The sequence below is a fragment of the Tribolium castaneum genome, chromosome 5, assembly GCF_031307605.1.
Source record: "Tribolium castaneum strain GA2 chromosome 5, icTriCast1.1, whole genome shotgun sequence".
Taxonomy (NCBI): domain Eukaryota; kingdom Metazoa; phylum Arthropoda; class Insecta; order Coleoptera; family Tenebrionidae; genus Tribolium; species Tribolium castaneum.
Window position 1 is genome coordinate 9,608,740 of NC_087398.1, and position 20,364 is coordinate 9,629,103.

At 34.0% G+C, this 20,364-nt stretch overlaps 3 protein-coding genes across 8 annotated transcripts; 1 reads left to right on the plus strand and 2 right to left on the minus strand.

Annotated features, from left to right (window-relative positions):
- The first annotated feature begins 413 nt into the window (after positions 1-413).
- On the plus strand, positions 414-9,112 carry Alh (Alhambra). 6 transcript variants are annotated; one of them, XM_008195015.3, is made up of 13 exons: positions 414-522; positions 887-1,107; positions 2,747-2,826; positions 2,918-3,082; positions 3,346-3,543; positions 3,600-4,196; positions 4,246-5,090; positions 6,232-6,409; positions 6,469-6,637; positions 6,692-6,862; positions 6,911-7,136; positions 7,216-7,348; positions 7,669-9,112. In XM_008195015.3, exons 2-13 carry the CDS (start codon positions 999-1,001, stop codon positions 7,723-7,725), a joined length of 2,928 nt encoding a protein of 975 aa, XP_008193237.1. In that variant the 5' UTR covers positions 414-522; positions 887-998; the 3' UTR covers positions 7,726-9,112. The 6 variants fall into 6 exon arrangements, with proteins under 6 accessions (XP_008193237.1, XP_008193239.1, XP_008193240.1 ...); XM_008195017.3 differs by having other exon boundaries at positions 423-569; positions 3,603-4,196; XM_008195013.3 differs by having other exon boundaries at positions 424-569.
- LOC658425 (FAD-dependent oxidoreductase domain-containing protein 1) lies at positions 9,103-11,068 on the minus strand. Its single transcript, XM_964813.5, has 6 exons — positions 10,606-11,068; positions 10,290-10,558; positions 10,015-10,240; positions 9,704-9,849; positions 9,428-9,653; positions 9,103-9,380 (listed from the first exon to the last, which is right to left on the minus strand). Exons 1-6 carry the CDS (start codon positions 10,915-10,917, stop codon positions 9,123-9,125), a joined length of 1,437 nt encoding a protein of 478 aa, XP_969906.2. The 5' UTR covers positions 10,918-11,068; the 3' UTR covers positions 9,103-9,122.
- A 3,222-nt stretch (positions 11,069-14,290) lies between these two features.
- On the minus strand, positions 14,291-17,509 carry LOC658355 (48 related 1). The gene is made up of 3 exons (XM_964752.4): positions 17,025-17,509; positions 14,897-15,207; positions 14,291-14,593 (listed from the first exon to the last, which is right to left on the minus strand). The coding sequence occupies exons 1-3, from the start codon at positions 17,237-17,239 to the stop codon at positions 14,442-14,444; spliced, it is 678 nt and encodes a 225-aa protein (XP_969845.1). The 5' UTR covers positions 17,240-17,509; the 3' UTR covers positions 14,291-14,441.
- Positions 17,510-20,364: the final 2,855 nt, after the last annotated feature.

Sequence of the window (20,364 nt, forward strand, 5' to 3'; positions counted from 1 at the left end):
ATTGATGGTATTGAGCTGTTTCAACGTTTAACGTTTTAACATTTTATAAATTTATAAACTCTGCAATTAATAACTTGTTTGAAATTTCATTCTATCTCTGGACCTCAATTTATTATTTTCTTATTTAGAAATTAAAAATTTAAACGTTTTTTTTTGGAATTACTAAGTGGGTATTTCAGTGACTGACTTACAAATTATCTGAAAATAATTCTTCAGGCTTTGATTGTTGTTTGATGTCATTTTTTGTAATTTTTTGCCGTCTTTTTTGACGGCAGCGAATTTTGTCATGCTTGATATTCTTGTCATCACAGTCTGACATTACACATCATCTTTCAAAAGTTTTAAACTATGATTTCTACTACAATCGTAGTTAAAATTACACAATTGATTTAATTTGAACTTGGCGGCATTGTGGTGGCGTCTGCGCAAGTACCAGTACGCGTCCAGTCAAACCAAAATATAACAAAAAACAAAATGGTTGCTCTATAAAAGAATGTGTTTAAAATGCATTTTTATGCAAAAGTACGTGCATTGTGGCTCATTTACGTGATTTACTAAATTGATATTAGGTAAACACCGGTAGGTTTTTGTAAATCAAGCAGTTCCGATCCAAAATCGCGCATTTTTCTCTGAGAAATTGACATGACGCTATGAACACGCTAGTGTAAATAAATAAAGTGTGATTCGAGCAATTCAAACCAGGAGGTTTCTATTTATATGAGAAGGTTATATAGGTTAACAGTGCAAACAAAGCAAACGAATTTATTTACGTTAAATCTCATTACATAACGTAGAGTAATTGTGTATTTGTTGGCATCACGTAAACAAAGCGAGCGCCTTTTCCAAAAACGGAAGTCTTACTAATGCTATTGCTCTGGTTTTTTAGGCTGCGAGGATGAACAACAAAACGGTCTAGAAATGAATGTGAACGTATTGCATTGGAGATGTGGGGTGGGATTGTCAAATCGCTAATTTAGCAAACTTCGCTTCTTTGCATTATGAGGGAAATGGTAGGAGGTTGTTGCGTTTGTTCTGACGATAGAGGATGGTCTGAAAATCCACTTGTGTACTGCGATGGACAATCTTGCACTGTTGCTGTTCATCAAGGTAATAAGTGACAATTATTTTGACACTCTTCAAGGTTAATGACTTCAAAAAAAGGCGCCAAATTGCAACACGGGCACAACTTTTTTTCTATAGATTTGAGCACAGTCGGACTATAAATACGTCTGCAAACCTCCCAGTTTTATTCATAAATATGCCCGAAAATTCATTTTAAAAATTGAAACCTAAGTGGTGGCTACTCTACTGAATCGGTGACGCCCCCCCCCTTTTTTTTTGATTTTTTTTTATATTTTTCACGTGGAAGAATAATCTTTTATCTCCTGATTATTATTTTTGTATTCTTTTCTTTTTCGATAACTGATGCACTTGTGTTCTTTGCAACATTATCTCATTTTTTTTTATTTGGAAAAGGTAGGTTACGTAGTTTTATGACTAATATTATTGAACAGAACATATTTCAGCTTGTACCTATGGCAATAAAGTAATATTTCAGCATACAATCCTCTTTTAGACCCTAATACGATAACCTCTCTAGAGCAGTTTATTTTTAAGGAACTTTTTTCAATGAACGCGTGATATAATAGTACCAAAACGAATAGGTTTATCTTCAAACACGCTTCAAAATCACTTGAAGGTTTCTTTGTTATAAAAAAATTGAAACATTTCTAAGACAACCTTTCTCTAGAACATTTTATTTCCGCCATTCACAATGTCAAAAACTCCAAAAATAAATTCTAAATCAAATTCTTGCGCTTTTTATTAGAGAAAAATCTTGGCTGGACGTTTTGACGCAATCAGTTGCTTATTTATTAATTATTACACATAATGATTATTATTTGAGACAGAATAATATGTAACATTTATGGCCATGGATTAATATTTTTTTATATTTTTCCGTGTAAATTTCTAGATTATACTTTAAAAAACCAACGTTTTTAAACATTTACACCACGGTATACTTGCCCCATTATCCTAAATAAATTAAGCAAATACTGTTTCTTTTATTGGAAGTTGAATGTTTGGATAAAAGTTAAATTTGTTAAATATTGAAGTGTTACCAAGCTTTCTTTAGTAATACCTCTGATGTGTTCTAATAAATGTGTTCGAAAACATAAACAATGTAATGCAATAAAATGCTTGTACCCTAGAAATACAGTTAGTAATAAAAGCTTATAGTATAACAATCCTATGTAAAATGACTTTTGGTTTTCTTTGGTAATTCTAGGTAAGTATGTTTTAACACTTTGTGATTACACAATAACATCTCTTGTGATAATGATTGGGGAATTACAATAAATTAAATTAGCATAAATTAAAAAAACATAATTGCTGGTTTTAAAAATATGTTCCAACAGACTATTGAACTGTGTAAGTGCCGTCTGTTTGTAATTGGTTTGGACATGGAAGGTATCGCTCACCGTAGTTCTGAGAAACTGAAACGCAAGTCCAGTTATACTATTGAGAATGGAATATTTTGGTGAGAATTGTGATTACAGCATCTCGCAGGTAGTTTGAAAAAGGGACAAGCTGTAAAAATAAATAGCTTTATGACCCCCTCTGAGCCTGTTTGTCAACTTGAGACGTAAAATTATCTTACATAGAACTGCGACCAAACACGTGTTCGACGTATTTTAGCCAAAATCGTGCTTCTTTTCATTAATTTTGATTAAATTATTTTCAGCCTGCTATGGTATAGTTACTGTTCCCACTGGTCCGTGGTATTGTCGCAAATGCGAGAGTCAAGAAAGATCTGTTAAAGTGGTGAGCATTGCGTTTTTTTTCTTGAGTTATTACAAATATTTACAAGTGTTGTGAGATTACTAATTGATTGTTTTTTTTATTTATTTAACAGAAATGCGAATTGTGTCCCAGCAAACATGGCGCTCTCAAACGCACCGACAATTCAGGTTGGGCTCACGTTGTCTGTGCTCTTTACATTCCAGAAGTGCGTTTTGGCAATGTCACAACGATGGAACCGATTCAGCTTCAATTAATTCCAACGGAACGTTTTAATAAGGTCAGTTATTATAATACGTTTTTGTTGTATAAAACTTTAGGGTTTAAATAAATATTTTTTAAATTCAATTCGCTTTCTACAAACCAGCCCTTGGTAATATTGGAGTTTTATATGATACATATATTTTTTAATACATATCGCAGTTCATAATCCAAAATTTATTTCACGTTTTTGCGTAGTAATTCACCAATAGAAAACAAAAGTAATTTAACTGATCATATTTTATTGTCGATTGTGCAAAATGGAAAACTCTTGTTTTGCAGACGTGTTACATATGTGAAGAAAAGGGAAAAGCTTCGAGTGCAACGGTTGGTGCATGTATGCAATGTAATAAGGCCGGTTGCAAGCAGCAGTTTCATGTGACTTGTGCACAGAGTTTGGGTTTACTTTGCGAAGAAGCTGGAAACTATTTAGACAACGTCAAATATTGTGGCTATTGCCAACACCATTACAGTAAATTGGTAAGTTAACAGCTGAAATGTCGAAAGCCAATTCCAAATATGTCAATTTCAACCAGAAGAAAGGTGGTAACGTGAAAACAATCCCTCCTTATAAGCCCGTATCCACGGAAAATCACCTCTCCGACTCGAATTCGGAGAAGGAAGCGGAAAACAACGCTTCGACGAAATCGTCGACTTCTTCATCTCAACTGTCATCATCCAAACGCAAGACGAGTTCGAGCAGCAAAGCCTCCTCGTCTAAGACGAGTTCGAGCACGAAAAGCTCGTCGAGTTCGTCGTCTTCTCATCAGAAAACCGTCCATAATTCGAGTAAAAGTTCAGATAAACTGAAAGTTTCGAGTTCTAGTGTTAGGAGCAGTGCCAAAAGTGCGGAAGACAACAGTGCTAGTGTTGAGAGTGGTAACGCGGACAGCAAAACGGAGTCGAGAGACAACAAAGTTGACTTAGATCAAAGCAAAACGGACGTTAAAGATTCGAAGAGTTCGAAGAAACGTAAGAATAATTCGAGGACGCCAACGCCGGTTGCGTTAGTGTCCAGTGAAACTGTTAGTGTTGTTAATACATCCAGCGTCGTGGCGGAGAATTTGGGCGGCACGGCGTCGGCGGGCGAGCGGAAAGGGGTGGTCGGAGAGCCGGCGGAGAAGCCAAAAAAGGTGCGGTAATAATTTGTTAACCAAAATTTCCAAATTTGAAATATTTCAGATCAAGGTGGAGACAACGCAGTCAATTTTAACAAACCAGCCAATCGTTGCCTTAACTTCAATATCAACGATTAAAACCATATCCAACTCTTCGATAACGTCGTCATTGAACGACAACGTCGAGACGGCCCCGTCACCATCACTACCTCCACAATCCATAATTCAGTCAGGTCCACCTCACAGTGTCAATTCTCTAGTGGTTTCCGTGCCTCTGACTAGTACTAGCTTAAGCCCCCATCCCCAAATCATCAACAACCAAGCGAGTGTCGTAACACCCACACCTATCATACATTCAGAAAGGAGTGTCAATAGTCCAGCCGACAGAGACACGTCAAATACCACACCAGTAAACATGACTGGTGGTAGTAGTAACCAGGGGAGTTCGATAATTACCTCAGAAATGAGTGGAGGTGGCCTAAAAATTACCTACGAGAAGCAGGATGCGGTGACCATGGAAGTGGATATGGAGTTGGAAGTTTCTCCGTCGAATCAAGACTTGGCTTCGAAAAGATCTCATTCAGTGGAAAAATCCGAGAAAGGTGGTCGGGGAAAGAAACGAAATTCGGGAGGAGCGAATGGGATTATTAATCAGTTGAATAATACGTCGATTTCTTCGTCGACGGTGAAACGTTCGAGTAGATCTCAGAATTCGACACCGCCACAGCCGGGGGCCTTTGCCAGTATAAGTCAGTCGCAGATTAAGGATTCACCTCCCAGTAGTCCCAGCTCCGAAAGTCAGAGTGCTGCGTCGGTGCAGAATGGTCGAGGGAAGTCGAAATCGAGGAAAAGTGCGCCTTCGTCGCTTGCAAGGTCGCAGTCGCCGAAAGATATGAAAGATATTAAATTGTAAGTACACATTCTTAGAATCAAATGCGATATACAGTGAAATTTTTCCAAGGGACAGAAAGTAGTCTTTCGAAAAATTCGTATTTTATTTTTATAGTCCACAAAAAAGTTTCTAGTTGCGTTAAAGTATAGCGCAAGTTAAAGTTTTAAATATACTTCGGTGTAGATTTTTGCAATAATTGTGTTAGAAAATACAAGAACGAATTAAGCTGTTGTTATTTGTTATACCTGCATAAAGGTCGACTCTACAGACAGGTAACAACGTGGGTGTGGAGGCGAAATTAATCCATAAAATAGAAAAAAAAAGATTCAAGTGATCAGTGGAGAAATAGCTCCAAATTTATGCAGAATAATAACTACGAAATAGAAATTTAATGCAATTATTCATCTTGAAAATAATTATTTGTGAGAATAAACTAATTTTTTACCTAATAATAATTAATTTAGGTACTGTTTTCTCTTTCCGGTTAAATAACAACTCGCAAAAACTGAGTTTTTAAAATAATCATGTTTAAACACTCGAAAATGGGAGATTTGTCAATTTTTCTTCACATTTTTATGGAAATATCGCAAATTAATTGCGGTTGTGGATAAAAAACGTTATAGTATAATGCAGAAATGGTTAAAACATACACACCATTCTCGATCCGATTTATTGCTTTTTCAGCCTGGTAGCAAAATTTCACAAATAATGCGTCTTGATCTCAATAGTGTGTCTAAACTCTCGAATAATGGCTAAAATTTTCTGTTAATTTTTAATGAAATCTCAATAAACAACTGCGTTTTCGTCTGCAAGTGTGCTAGAACACCCCAACCGGCAAAATAATGTACTTTTTTTTCGATCCAATTCAATGATTTTTGAGAAATTTAGCGAAATATTGCGTATCTGAAAAACGAGGTAAAAAGACTGAATGTTTTTCGATTCTTAGTTTTTTTTGCACGAAATTTCCCGAAACAATTACGTTTCTGCTTAAACAACGTGCTAAAATGATCAAAAAAAAGATAATTTTCGAACCAGTTCAATGATTTTTTGCCTAATTTTGACAAAAAAAGTACGTGCCCTTGTAATAAAATAACTTCAGTACAGTATTTTTGATTTCGTTTTTTGGATAAAAATCCCCCTATTTTTGTTTTCCTCTAGTTTTCAGAACGGGGTTACAGCCCCGCACATGTTGGGTAATCAGTTAAACCCCAATTCCAACATGGCACAAAAAATGTCCGATCATCTAAATTCCGAATTAGAAGCCCACAGTATTTTCAGTGCAAGTGATAATTCAACAATGATGGGTCCCCAACTCCATCATCGAGTAATCGCTTCGGTAAATTAATTTGCACGTGATTTTAATGGTTGGTACCCAAAATTATTTATATTAAATAGGCAAGGGCGAGCAGTGCAGGTGGTTCGAGTACTGCTTCAGCAGGTAGCGGTTTTTCATCAATGTTAGGAGGTGGAGGTGGCAACATACCTCAAACACTTGACCAATTACTTGAAAGACAGTGGGAACAAGGATCTCAATTTTTAATGGAACAAGCCCAACATTTTGATAGTGAGTGTTGGTAGCACTATCTCGTGTGCAGTGATAACGATTAAAAAATTATAGTTGCATCCTTGCTGTCTTGTCTCCACCAACTACGTGCTGAAAATTTGAGGCTGGAAGAACACGTCAGTTCGTTACTTCAAAGAAGAGATCATTTATTGGCTGTCAATGCTAGGTTGGCTATTCCATTGACTGGCCAACCCGCAACCCCTCAGTCTTCCCATGCTCATACAGGTAAGTTTCTTCTTAGCTTTTTTACGTTATTTGATTTTTTATTATCAGTGAATAACATACACCCTGCTGTGGGGGCCAGCCACGGGGACGTGCCCCGTTCAGGGCGCCACAGCGGCAACGGTGCCAACTACCCCGCGCATCCCCAAGGTTCACAACACCCAAGTGTAGCCCCAGTTGAAAATGGTTTAGCTTCAGATCCCTCCCAACCCTATCCCTCATCTCATTCGCATCGAAGTCCAGCAACAAGTCAGTCCCAACCCAGTCCATCGGTTAGGTAAGTTGGTTTTATTTGTAATGTGGTAACAAGATTTGACCGCGAACATTTTACAATGAATGTGAATAAATTATTATAGACATTCGCCGGCTGGTTCAGGGTATCCCAATAGTGGTCTGCTTCGGCAAAATGCAGACACTAGCGGACGCTCTGCGCCTAGACCTCAACCGTATCCGTTATATCAGGGGCAGGGGCCTTCGTCGCAACAACAGGTATTTTGACTGTTAGAAGTTGTTGCACTGTTTGTTTCATTTCATTTGCTTTTGGACAATGAGGTCGTATCTTTTTGGTGTTGAGCTTAGTTCATGCGTACGCAGAAAATCCCGACAGGTCACTTTTGTTTAATTGGAGCACTTTTCTTTTACTATTAGTTTATTTTGTGCGTTGTAAAGTGTTCCTTCTCGTTGTTTTTTGTTGCTTCATTAACAGCAAGCGCTACTAACATCGAAATACTGTTCCATTTTTCCATTGCTTTTTTATGCATGTTGTGCCGAGTTTGCTTGCCTTTCCTCAGTGAAGATTTGTTTCGCAGATGGTAATTAGAAGAGACTCAGATATATACCATCAGTCAACATCGAAACCTAGCTGAGAGTATGTGGATCCGTCGTTTAGCATAACGAGACTTCTAGACTTGCATTGACAAATCACTCAATTCATAATTTGTTGATTATCCTCGATCATTGTACAGTGAAAGTATTTTCACAAGTTGGTTTTACGTAAAGACTGAAAAACGAGTTGTGATTCGTTTTTCAGACTTTATAGACAAAACAGCCGTATTCATCATGAACGTTGGAATTGTCGAATTGTAAGAATTGAAAGTTTTTATTTATTGTTAGAGATGTAATATGATCTCCGTTTTAACCGTACTTAATATTTAAATATGTCCAGGCATATCCTGTCGACTAATATATTATAATACACGTATTCCATGTAATTTTAACTTTTACTAACTGCTTATAATTAAAGAAGTAATGTTTAAAATATTGGCGAGTTTTATGACGATTAGTAAAATTTTCACGTGATTATTATATTATGTACTTCTTTGATTGTATGCAATTTTAAGTGGAAGAACAATTTTTATTTGATTCTACACACCATTTACAAAATCATGCAAATTTATCTCTTTATACTTTTTATCGTTATAGTTTTATTGTGTAAAACTGTCAGCGGGTCGGTAATTTTTGCCCGAAAAGACTCCTTTGATTGGTGGTTAATTGTATTAAAGCTTTAAAAATATCAACATGATTGTGTTCGATTTGAGTGAGTATGGCGTATTTTCGCAATTTTACATTTATTTAGGGTAATACTTTTTTGTTTAGTTGTTTCATTTATTGTAGTTATTACAGTCTCACTGCCACTGCAATATGCTCAATTATGTTTCTATTGCCTCTAGTCAGATTTTATAACAGAAAAAACCGACGTTTGTTGACGGTAAGGTTGTTTAATTAGGTGCATGCGAAGGTTTTCATGGTTAAAAATGCGTGAAGCTTAAAATTTTGCTAAATGTACAATGTTAGAGTGAAAAGTATAGTTTTAGTTGAATACTCAGGGATATTACTAGAACACATTGTATCACAAAGCTGGTTCATAAACGAAGTCTTTAATAGTCTTAAGTTACGCATTTTTATGCCAGTAACAATGCCATATTAGTTAATTATTCATGTAAATACTAATAGCGTAATTTAGTGACTTTATTCTGTATATTTGTTAGTTTAGCAATGAACACGCAATTCATTTAGTTTTCTTGTTGTACAAACCATTGTCGAAAATAGTAATAGTTTTATAAACAAGAAACGGAAATATCCCTATTTTTTTGCAAATATTTTTGGGATTTTTTGTACTTTTATAAATAATAAGATTTTTAGGAGGTAATCATAGACTATGTATGTGAATGTTGTTTGTATATTTTGTAATATTTCATTTTGTTTTTGTTATGTAAGATATAGAATTTGTAGGATAAAACGTGTTTCATTTGAGGAGCTCTTTTTATTGAATTTGCCTATATTCGTACATTGGCTTATCTACTATTAATCGATCAAAGCCAAACCTAGTCAAGTCGATGGTTTTGAAATCACCGTCCAGAATAAGCTCGGCTACAGCCCGGCCAATCGCTGGAGCTTGCTGAATGCCATAAGCGCTAAAACCTGTCGCTATATACAAATTGTGGTAGTAGGGATGAGGGCCTATTATTCCACTGTCGTCAAAATAATTATTTTCGTAAATTCCGCACCAGGAATTTCTCAGCTACGACAAACGATTAATAAAATTAGAGTCGAGCACAGTTCACTTACTTTAATATCGCTGAATTTGGGGACTCTGTTCTGCAAAACTGGTGAAATTTGGTGATTGAAAAAACCCTCAGGCGAATCGTCACACTTTTCTGGAAGTGATACGCCGCATAAGAAAGAACCACCGAGACCATGTCGGCGGAAATAGAGCCCTGAGGGATCGACTGTCATGGGAGTGTTAATTCCAGGAGGCGATTCTGGACAATCAAATTTATAAACAAATCTTTTTCTGTGAAAAAACGATTAAAAGATAGTACGGCGGAATAATTTCAATTGAACCTTTTTTCAATCGGAAGCGGTATTGATAACATCCCTGAGCCTGTTCCGATTCTCGCAAGTTGTGATAATTCGAGAGTCTCAGTGCCGGCAGCTATGATACAGAAAGCGAATTCCATGGTTTTGTGTTGGCCGTCTGGTAATTTTATCTGGAAATAGCAAGTTCTTAACCAAATTCATTTGTAAATTTACACAAACGTTTTGTTCTGTATGTGTTTATGCTTTTTGTGAGGCATCAAAAAACATTCTTGCTTACAAAAGATAAAATATGAAATCCAAATACTTTTTCATAAAAAAAATATTTTTTTAATTACCACTGCTTCTTGGACAGCTTCATATGAAGCATCTTCCATACCCTCCCCAATGTATTCTTGCTTATCCTTGAAAAGGAAGTCAACAACTTCTCCTTCCACGTACTGAGCGCCCAAGTCAGTGGCACCATATCGCATCACTGAGAGCAGAGCCCAAGGGTCAAACCAGCCTTGTTTTTCCAGCCCTAAACAACCCAGTTCCACATCTTCAACGTTCATCCACGGAAACCTAATTTTTTCGTCGTAAAATTCTCCCATCCAACGTTTATTTCACTTACTTATTTTTAAGCTGTTCTTTACTCAGTAACTCGTTAATGACACCAAATTCTCTTTCTATGACACTGTTATCAACAAGGTGTTGCGCACCTGCTTCATCCGCCAGAACCAAGTGCCCCTGAGGGTTGAAATTAACTTGGACCCCGTTCCCGAACCTTTTTTTAATTGTTCGAAGAAACTCAGCTCCGAAAAGCGACATTTGTATATTTTCGGGCAATGCAAAGTGTTGGTGTAATGCTCCTGGTGACAATACTGTGGTGCATTTTGAATACTACAAATTTTTTTATTAAAAAGGGGACGTGTGGTGTGACGCACTACCGTCATGTCTTTTTCAATAACTATAACCCTTATGCCCTCTCTACTGGTTTTTTCTTTTAACCAGTAAGCAATAGAAGAGCCAATGGCCCCTCCGCCAATGATTAAAACATCGGCATGTCGAGGGAAAAGGCCCATGAGGGCACGTTGCTTTTCAAGCTCATTTTTCGAGGGGCCCTCGATTCGGTAAAAATCTTCTTTCAATATTCTGAGAGTTCTCAAAAGTGGGTGTTCAGAGTCTTTGCTGTAATTCTTTGATGTGTGAAAACACCGGTTTACATTGATTAGGAATTTTGAGACACGTCGAGTAAACATTTTATGGCATTGAAAAATTCAAACTTTAAAAAAAACTACACTTTTTCATTGTAATATTCACGAATAAGTATGAATTGAGTAATTAATTACGCCAGCATTTAAAAGTAATTTTGAGGTTAGTCGTTATGTCACTGTCACATTTATTTTCAATAATTTACAGGTTACTGTAAACTACTACTTCACAATATCATACATGGATGGCACTACAAAATTTAAAATAAAGAATTCAAAAAAATTTTTGAAAACCAAAAAAACATAATACAGTTTAGAAATGGCATCGTTGGGAAATTAGTTTTATTAGTTATCGTAAGGGTTTTTGTTCTAATTATTTGGAGCACAAATAAATGCATAATATGCAATAATAATTAATTAAAAAAATTCGTTTGGGCTTTTGTGGCGAAGTTAGGAGTTTATGGTGGTCTTTTTTATAACATTCTTTTCTATGTTTGGTATGACTGCAGTTGTGTACACACGTATAACAATGTATATTTATTCATTCACAGATTTGTGCAATTCTAAGCCAAAACGGATGTCACATGACCCTGCTATTGTTGGAATTGATTTGAAATTATCTAAACCTTGTTTAATTCATTAGTGTACCGTGTCTATTTAGTAGCCAACATTTAGGTAGGCTTTATGCATTTTTATTAAGATTTCGAAAACGATTCCACTCTGTGAAATTGATTTAACACTTGAAAAAGCACAAAAATTGCATTGTTAGCAACTTATCATGATTCCCGTATTTAATTTGGCGTGATCTAACCTCAGTAAAAAAAGATAATAATCCTCCAACAATACAAAGATTAGCGATAGCCATCTGAGAGGGGATCTAAATAAACTCCCCACTATTATAATCTAATTCTCGATTTAGATTTATTTGAATTAATTATCAGTTTGTTAATCAGTTTTTTTCTATTTTCGATTATCTAAGGACCAATTTTCAACTTTAAACGTTTGTGTATTGCTACAATTGGACATTTAAATCAGTTACAGTGATTTAGGTGCAGGAAGTGCAACAACAAACTTAATTCCGGTCGTCTGACCCACAATGGGAGGTTTAAAATCCCCTTAGCGAGGCGTGAACTCGATATTCTGTGTCCCTAATGCCACTCAAGTCTTCCCCGCATTTATTTAAAATTAAATAAACAAGTATACGCAGCTGGATATCATACCCATTATTTGCCCCCTTACGAAAATATTATTAAAACAGAAACAGGACAGCACCTGTATCTGCCATTTGTAACAATATATATTTTTTTTCTGTGTGGATGGTTTTCTTCATACCCATCACAATTTTATCGGAAAAAAACACCGGTGGCAACAAACAAATTGAGTGATTAAAAAGATCGAGAAACTATGTTTATTACAAACATTCAAGTTATAAAATTCTTCGTAATGCATACCTAAATAAACAATTTGAAGAAATAGGTTCATATTTTTTATGATTTAAAATTTAATTAATATTTAGCTTAGGTAAGATACGGGGAATAATTGTTACTTTAAACAAATATTTTTATTTTACAATTAAGCAAGTCACTAAAGTATATTACATTTTCCAACAAAATGTTTGTGAGGTACAGGTGTTTGTGTGCACACCTGAATTTGCATTATCGAACAAATACACTTCAAAAAGTGATTAACACTTTCGGGTGATTGCATGATCAATTGATATTTGATCATAATCTATATTTACTAGAACCATCTAGAACAATAGAAGTATCTACGTAGTTATTAGTCTTTTTACTGTTCTACAAAATAAAATAGACAAACCATTTATTTATTAGTTAGAGGTGCGCTGTTTACTTGTATATACTAACTAACACGTAAAAATTATTTTTTGTGCAGGCACCTTTACGAAAAAAATAATATGCAAATAAAGCTCTTAGTTTTGTTTAAATAAATACTCTCCCAAAACATAAAATTTTGAAAATCTTTTGAAACCAATGTTTTTAAAGTTGTGTAGATAATAATAGGTACAGCACTGCAGCACATTATGGCGCAGAATGCAATTGGGTAATTATTAAAAAAACAAATTAATTGTTAACTGGACTTCGTAATTTTCTGGCTTTCTTTTGGTGAATTATGGGTCTTTCTTAAGTGAAAAGCCAACTCTTCTTATATTTTGTTAGAAATTTTTAAAAAACGTCAAAAAATATTTTTTTAATGTTAAATTTGACAATTTAGATACTCGTATTTGGACTATTAGACTTTTAACGCAGTTTTTTAGTCTTAATTACTTTGCTTGTGATTTGTTTTAGTTTTGCTGAATTTTGCATAATAAAAGTAATAACTTTTCATTTTCCAACAGCTTTTAAAAAGACTAATCTTTAAAAAAATTGTTATAATGGCGACACAACATGCTATAGCGGCTAAAAATATACAGAATGTTCTAGTGAATTGGTAAAGTTCATTATTGATCTCTAAATGTTAGAAAAATAATCGTTTTTTTTACAGGGTGTTTCAGAAATGAGCTTTAAACTTATGTTTTTTAAATGGAACAGCCTAAATTTTATTGCATTATTGAACGTAGTTTTAATACTGACGATTTTGATTTAAACTTGCAGTGGGCAATTCTGCCTAGATTTTGAAATAATTTAATGTTTTTGACGAAAACACGCTTTTGAAAAAATTACTACAGAAAAACTAAGAAACGTAGAAAAGTAGCACTTTTAACACTTTAAAAGTTTAAACTTAAATTTGTACTAAATGGTACATAAATACATAAATATGTAGCGCATTGTAATATTGTGAATGTATCTACGGTTTTTGTAATAATAGACTTTTTCTAAAAAAACTTTTTTTATTTCTTTGCACCTAATCCAACTAGTGGATCTAGAAAACATCTACTTTTTCTGGTGTTAGAAATTGCAAGTATTTGTTACCCTCTGTAGACATTAATTTCTGTGACGTTTATTATTAAATGTGATGACCAAATCATTATCCTATGAGGGAAATAACCATAAAATCGAAGATAAAATGAAAAAAAAATTCGTACCGTACCAGGTTTGATTTTCTTTGTTTAAGTCTCTATTTTTACCTTTGTTTTTTGAATTGGTTGAAATCTATTTACAAGCCCCATAACCGCATATCAGGAATCAATCTGGAGGTGTCTCTAATGTCTCCTAAGTGAAGTAAATAATTTACGTATTTGTAGCAAGTTTTCCGACAGGAGAACAAATTAAAGTCACCTGCAAAATTCCCACGCATCAGCTCCTAGCTGTGACGTCACGCGGCGCCAGACGTCGATATTCCTCCAACCGCAGCTATTGGTCACATTTGTTCTTTCCCACGATAAATCAAGATGGCGCACTATTTGGGATGAACGATAAGAATAATGCGTTTTTTCTTCAGAACAAAAACACTTTCAGATAGTTAAATATTTAATTTTTATTTACAATCATTTACAAAATCTCTATTGAGTATTACACTAGTGACTAGCTTGGACTAGGAATAGTTAGGAATATAAAAATAGGAGCAACAGTAACAAGAAACATAAAAAAATAATATGTGGGTAGTAAGGAAGTTCAATCTGAGAGATTGAAAGAAGAACTGCTACCGTCCTTATTCGTTCTTGGGTCTTCCGGTATCCAGACTTTGGCGTGCATTATCCCGTTGGAGTTGGGCTCTTTCGTCCTGGACCAGGACAAGGAGTGGGCCGTGTACAAGCCGCCCGATCCTGGAAAATAATAATCGCCCTAAAGTAAAAAAAAGATTGGAAAACGCTGCACGAAATTATAGTTTATTCTGCACCCTTGAATTGTGCGCATCACACAGGATACAGCTGCTTTGCGTAACGAATTACGATCGGGTGCTATCATGCCTCTTGCTATTGAAGGGGCGGTCCGCCCCCTGACCCATGCTCGATCAATCTAACCACAAGTCTCATTGTGTATTATTGATAAGACCATTTGGGTTTAATTACACACTTGTTCTTTTTACAAACACAACAATTATTTAGTCATTTCGCGTCGTAACTCACCTCTCACGATGACTTTTTTGGGTTCGTCCTTCTGGGTGTTGCGATTGTGACCGTTGTAACAATCGGTGTTGGAGTTCCTGTCGGTTCGGACAAGTTCGCTTAAAAAATTTATATATCCTATGGCTAATTTTAAGGTGTCTACTTTGGAAAGGCGTTTTTCGTAGGGGAGGGTGGGTATGTGGGCGCGTAAACCTTCAAAGGCATCGTTGATGGATTGCATTCGTTTTCTTTCGCGAAGGTTGGCCGCTTGTCGCTGCTGAATTTGCTGTTGGGGGCATTTGTTTCGACGTCGGTGGCGGTGCAGACGACCCCTGAAAATAACGCAAATAAAGCTCAAAGTCGGGGGTTAAAAATGCGTTTTTTGTAGTTGATAAGATTAACAAATAACAAAACTATAATTTATTAATAAATTACACAAAATTACACAATTTTGCCAACTTGGCTGGGGTTTGAAGAAGAAAAGGGTCAGCTTTAATGATTATAAATATTTACTTAGTATTGATCAATTCTTAACATTACTTTTAATGAAGATTTAATTGTCTCGAGCATTATTTCGTTTCTATTTAAAGGGAAAAATCGTTTTTGATGTTAAATGGATGTATAAAGAAAGGATAAAGTATAAGCTCATTAGTTGAAAAAGAATCTTAATTTATGTGAAAAAAATATTTCATTGAAATAAAATGTCGATCTATAAACAAGTTGAATTATTTATTAATTATTATCGTTAATGAATGTTAATATTTATTCATTGACATTTTTAAGAATAAAAACAACTAAAGTCAACAAAATTTAAATTTCCAGTGCCATCCATTAATAAGTAAGCTAATTAAAATGAATTCGATAGTTATTTATTCATTCAAATCGTGTACCTTGGTTTCTTGTCATAATTCACTAAAAAAAAATTAATTTCACATTACCTTAGTTTTAAATCCTCTGTAATCAAAAGACATTTTTTTAATACTTCAATGAATATTTGTTAATAGTGATTAAAGTTTATAGTAGGTATTTAATTAGCTGTTTACTTGGACATGTAGTAATTTAAAATATGTATAACTATTTACACAAGAATTACTTGCAATTGATTGGACTAAATCAGAATTAGAAAATTAGAATTAAAATTACCAATTTAAACACTTCTTAAGTTTTTTGAGGCACAAATTTCTATAAAGATTTTCTACTGGATTAGATGTTTTATTATGCTAAAGAAAAATAATCAATGTAATTCTCAGTAAACTTTCGATGTTTGAAAAATAAATAGATTTTTGCGAAACAAATAATTACAAAACTATTACCGAAATGGTAACCCAATTGACTTGCAATTTTGTAGTTTGATGATAAAATTCTCTCAGTTAGTGTCTTCCAGAGATTATCATTAGGTATACTTTACAATATTGGTTTTGTTTCTATAACAATTATGACCACAAATTATTTTTTTGTTTTATGGATTACGTGAATCTATAAAAAAATTACACAATTGTTTAAGTTTAAGTTTATAATAAAAAGGAGTAGGTAGTTATCCTCATATTTTTTTAGAAAACTGTGTGAAAATCATTGTTTTAAAAATGTTAACGGCCAACAATAATAATTTATTATTACAAGTTTTAGCTTGCCAGTTTATTGTTCCTAATTCATATTATTTGTCATTCATGTTTTCCCACCGAAAACATAAAATCCATAAATAACAAACGAAAAAAAATTGATGAGGTAACTTTGTTTCTTTTACAAACAGCAAAGTCCGTAGTCAGTAACCAAAAGCGAATTAAAAAATGCAGATTTGCCAATCGAATTCTGGGATCATCTAGTAAGTAGGTATAGGTATATTTATTAAATTCAGAAGTTTATGTTTATTTACATAGGTAGGTAGCTTTAAATTTATTAGTATTTTAAAAGTTATTTGCCTGTGAATAATTTAGAATGTCAGCACTGTCTTCTTGAATCTATCGTACTTATATTTTTATAATAAAACTAGGTACATAACTCATTTCTACGAAATGTACTTTTTGGTGAAAAGACGTTAATCAGTTCTTACGGTGTCTACTTAGATGATATTTTATAGTTTTAAACTTTTAAATAGTAGATATATATTTTGAATAAAATACGTATCACTCCTATAAAACCAAAGACTTACTCTTTGGAACCGGAGCTGTTTTCTTGGTCACTGTTGTAGGAATACGAAGACCCGACGGAGTCACTACTATTTTCATCATATAAAAACAAATCACTACCATTGGATGACCCTGTTGTACTTCCAGTGCTACTAACAGTTCCGTTAATAAAAGGACTAGAATCGAAAAAGAACTGCCGGTTTACGAGATCAACGTCAATATTTTCCATATTAAACATCTTGTCACACGTTTCAAAAATCACACTCTGACTAGAATAAACAATTCTCTATCGCGATTTTAACACAAGCACCCTCACGAAAGATACACATGTTAAATTATGCATCACATCACATTCAATTAATTAATTTGTATTTTATGACAAGACACGTGTATGGCCACGTGTCGTTTGTACAAGAGACACGTGTCTCCGCGGACTGAGTGCCCGGATTTTTGGCAGTGGCGAAGGACACATTGAATATCCGGAGCTCTAAATGAGCTTTGCGGATACGCCGGCGCTTAGGGGTGGCACGAGCAGGCTCCGCCCTCTGATACACGACGAAAGCTCCGCTTGTATTGACCAAATAAGACTTTTTTACCCATTTATAAATTTCATAATTCCCATTTTTCGCAATGGCACAACAAATAAAAATAGCAAAGTAATAACAAGTGGCAAAATGAAGATTTTAGGACTATCTTCCACAGATTCCAGGTCCAGTAAAAGTGGAGTTAAATTATCCTGATTTTCTAATTGCATTACAGGACAATCTAAGCCATCTATTTATCATATTTCACGCAAAATTTTAAATTACTATAAAGAGACTAATAAAGAGAATAAAAATTGTCAATTGCTCTCTGTATTAAACAAAAATACGGTCACTTTTAAAATATATTTTTTAAGATATATTTTTTTTATTTTTTTAAATGTGTTTTAGTTTTGGTTAGTTATAACCCAAACCCAAAATTAACAAAAATATCTCATGGATCATTTATAAACTACCCAGCTATTTCATCTTTTAAGTTAATTAGCCAAGATATTTGTCAAGTTTATAAACTAACCGCTATTTTAGTTGCGTTTTATATTAAAATAGCCAACGGTTTGGATAGTTTACAAACTAGTTTATAAACTACCAAGTAGACAAGTTTATTGCATTTGCAGTAACATAATAGTGAATTTGCGCAAAACATGTTTTGTTTATACCTATCGTACCTTAGAAATTGTTTTGTTCTTTTAGCAAAGTGTTAAATCTAGCCAATTCAAAATCGTGTAAGAAGCTTATAATGTAACAAAGTTTATAACTTTTGTGGTGCGGAAACCCATTAATATAAAATTTTATTTATATGTAATTTATACCAACTTTTAATCCTTATTTATATACCTACTAATTGACAGACACAACAACATCTCTCCGGTAGCCATAAAATTATTAAATTTGTCAATTATACAAAAATTTGGTGTAGATAAAACAAGGTTTGGAATTTTTTCTCGTAATAAAATTCACTATCACGTTCTGTAATATTTTTCTAATATTAATCTTCCATTTGGTTTTTTACTCTTCAATTATTTGATATATGTAAGAGTTCTTCTCTTCCTAAGTTGTTTGACGTCTAGAATCTTTGAATTGGGGTGTGGGAGACAATTTTAATTAAAGAATGTCAGGATGCTTTCGTATCTTTTTTAGAAAGTTTTAAGGATTGTAGATAAGGTATTTTTGTTACTAAATTATCCTATAAGGAGTAAAATAGATTGATAATTTTTGGAAAATAAAATTTGATGTGCAGGTAATACTTTAATAATGCAAACGATCACGAATCAAAAATTTCATTTTACTGTAAACATCTTCATTAATAAAAATAACAAATCTATCTTTTATTTAATTACTCACTACCTACTTACTATTATTATAATAGGGTCATTTAATACGCGTATAATTAACATAAAACGATTAGGTAGTTGCATAATTTATGTAAAAATAAAACGGGGGTATTCTAAATGCCTCACAAAGTGGACTCAATGTCAAAAATATTCTTGGATATAATTATTTTAATTTATTTTTGTTGTAAGTCCGTTTTAAGGTTAGTTTGAGGGTTGTTTTAAATAAACACGGTAGCAATTTTTATATTACAGGAACAAAAAATAAGGTTTTGTTTGTTGAAAGATTCAATCGTACATTAACAAATTAATTAGTCAATATTTTAAGAAAGTTTTGATTGCGTTTACAATTAAATTGAAACCAAAGAAAAGACAGTTTGAAGATGGTGATAGAATAAGATTGTCTGAAATGGTTGATGTAATAGGTATCGTAACATATTAAAAATAAACTTATTATGAGAAAAATATTTCATGACAAATGTAGGTATTAGAAAAATAGGAGTAATAGCAAGTAAAATACATTCGCATGTAACGTCTTAATTTCGAAATGACCATTTGTGTCGATTCTCTCGACACTATAGTAAATTAGCATCTATTGAGTCGTTAATAGCCTTTTAATGTAGTTGCACTTTCGCCCCTATGAAGCGAAACTGCAGTAGGGTGTTTCGTTGATACATATGTTTCCATCAGATTCTCTCTCACAGTAGACCAAAAATGTAATCAACACTAAACGCAACAGAAACAACCCCTAATTGAGCCGACACTCTGTGAACACACATCGAAATTACTCGTCAAATAAAAGAGCGTGAAGAGAGGATTAGGTGACAAATTGCAATGCTTTACTGCACTAGAGTGCTTTCTATTTGTTCACATTTTGTACCAGGACTAAGGGGTTGATTTTTTCATAACTGAAACTTAAATGTCTGACGGTACCGGAAACGAACGTCATTAATCACACCTATTCGCTTCCTCGTCGTAAACTTATTCTATTAACTACACGTAATTAAAAACACATATTAGAAATGTGGTGGATTTATTGCGGACAATATTTCTTCAGTGAGTAGCCTCGGGGGTGCTTCCACTGTCATAAATAACGGAAATGCACGATATATTTTTAATGAGTAGATACGAGTGGACCCCACAAATTACACCTTCGACCTAATCTGCACCCCACAAACCTGAACCAGGACCGCATTCTTATTGATCTTAACCCACATCCTTAACGTAATTTCATTCAAAAAACAACAATTATTTTATTGAAATTGAAAATTTCAAGTGTGTGGTTGTTTATTGATACAAAATTGTTAAAAATATTGTCAGTTTGTTCAACCATTGGTTTAATTATTTCGAGCCGGTCCTGCAAGAGGGCTAAAGCACATTTTCCACGCTTGAATAAATTTACCCTGCATGTCAGGACCCTGCAAAACAGAACAAACGCACGTGTTCCTATCTCACAACGCAATCACACGTGTTTATTTAGCTTTGGTTTACAC

Excerpts from the sequence above, each read along its gene's own strand:
- Alh (XM_008195015.3), top strand. The coding sequence starts at position 999 with ATGAGGGAAATGGTAGGAGGTTGTTGCGTTTGTTCTGACGATAGAGGA. Across the intron at positions 4,197-4,245 it reads CGGCGGAGAAGCCAAAAAAG|ATCAAGGTGGAGACAACGCA; the intron begins GTGCGGTAATAA and ends GAAATATTTCAG. Across the intron at positions 5,091-6,231 it reads GATATGAAAGATATTAAATT|TTTTCAGAACGGGGTTACAG; the intron begins GTAAGTACACAT and ends GTTTTCCTCTAG.
- LOC658425 (XM_964813.5), bottom strand. The coding sequence starts at position 10,917 with ATGTTTACTCGACGTGTCTCAAAATTCCTAATCAATGTAAACCGGTGT. Across the intron at positions 9,850-10,014 it reads AAGCTGTCCAAGAAGCAGTG|ATAAAATTACCAGACGGCCA; the intron begins GTAATTAAAAAA and ends TGCTATTTCCAG. Across the intron at positions 9,381-9,427 it reads CCAAATTCAGCGATATTAAA|CTGAGAAATTCCTGGTGCGG; the intron begins GTAAGTGAACTG and ends CGTTTGTCGTAG.
- LOC658355 (XM_964752.4), bottom strand. The coding sequence starts at position 17,239 with ATGTTTAATATGGAAAATATTGACGTTGATCTCGTAAACCGGCAGTTC. Across the intron at positions 15,208-17,024 it reads AACAGCTCCGGTTCCAAAGA|GGGTCGTCTGCACCGCCACC; the intron begins GTAAGTCTTTGG and ends CGTTATTTTCAG. Across the intron at positions 14,594-14,896 it reads CAAAAAAGTCATCGTGAGAG|GATCGGGCGGCTTGTACACG; the intron begins GTGAGTTACGAC and ends ATTATTTTCCAG.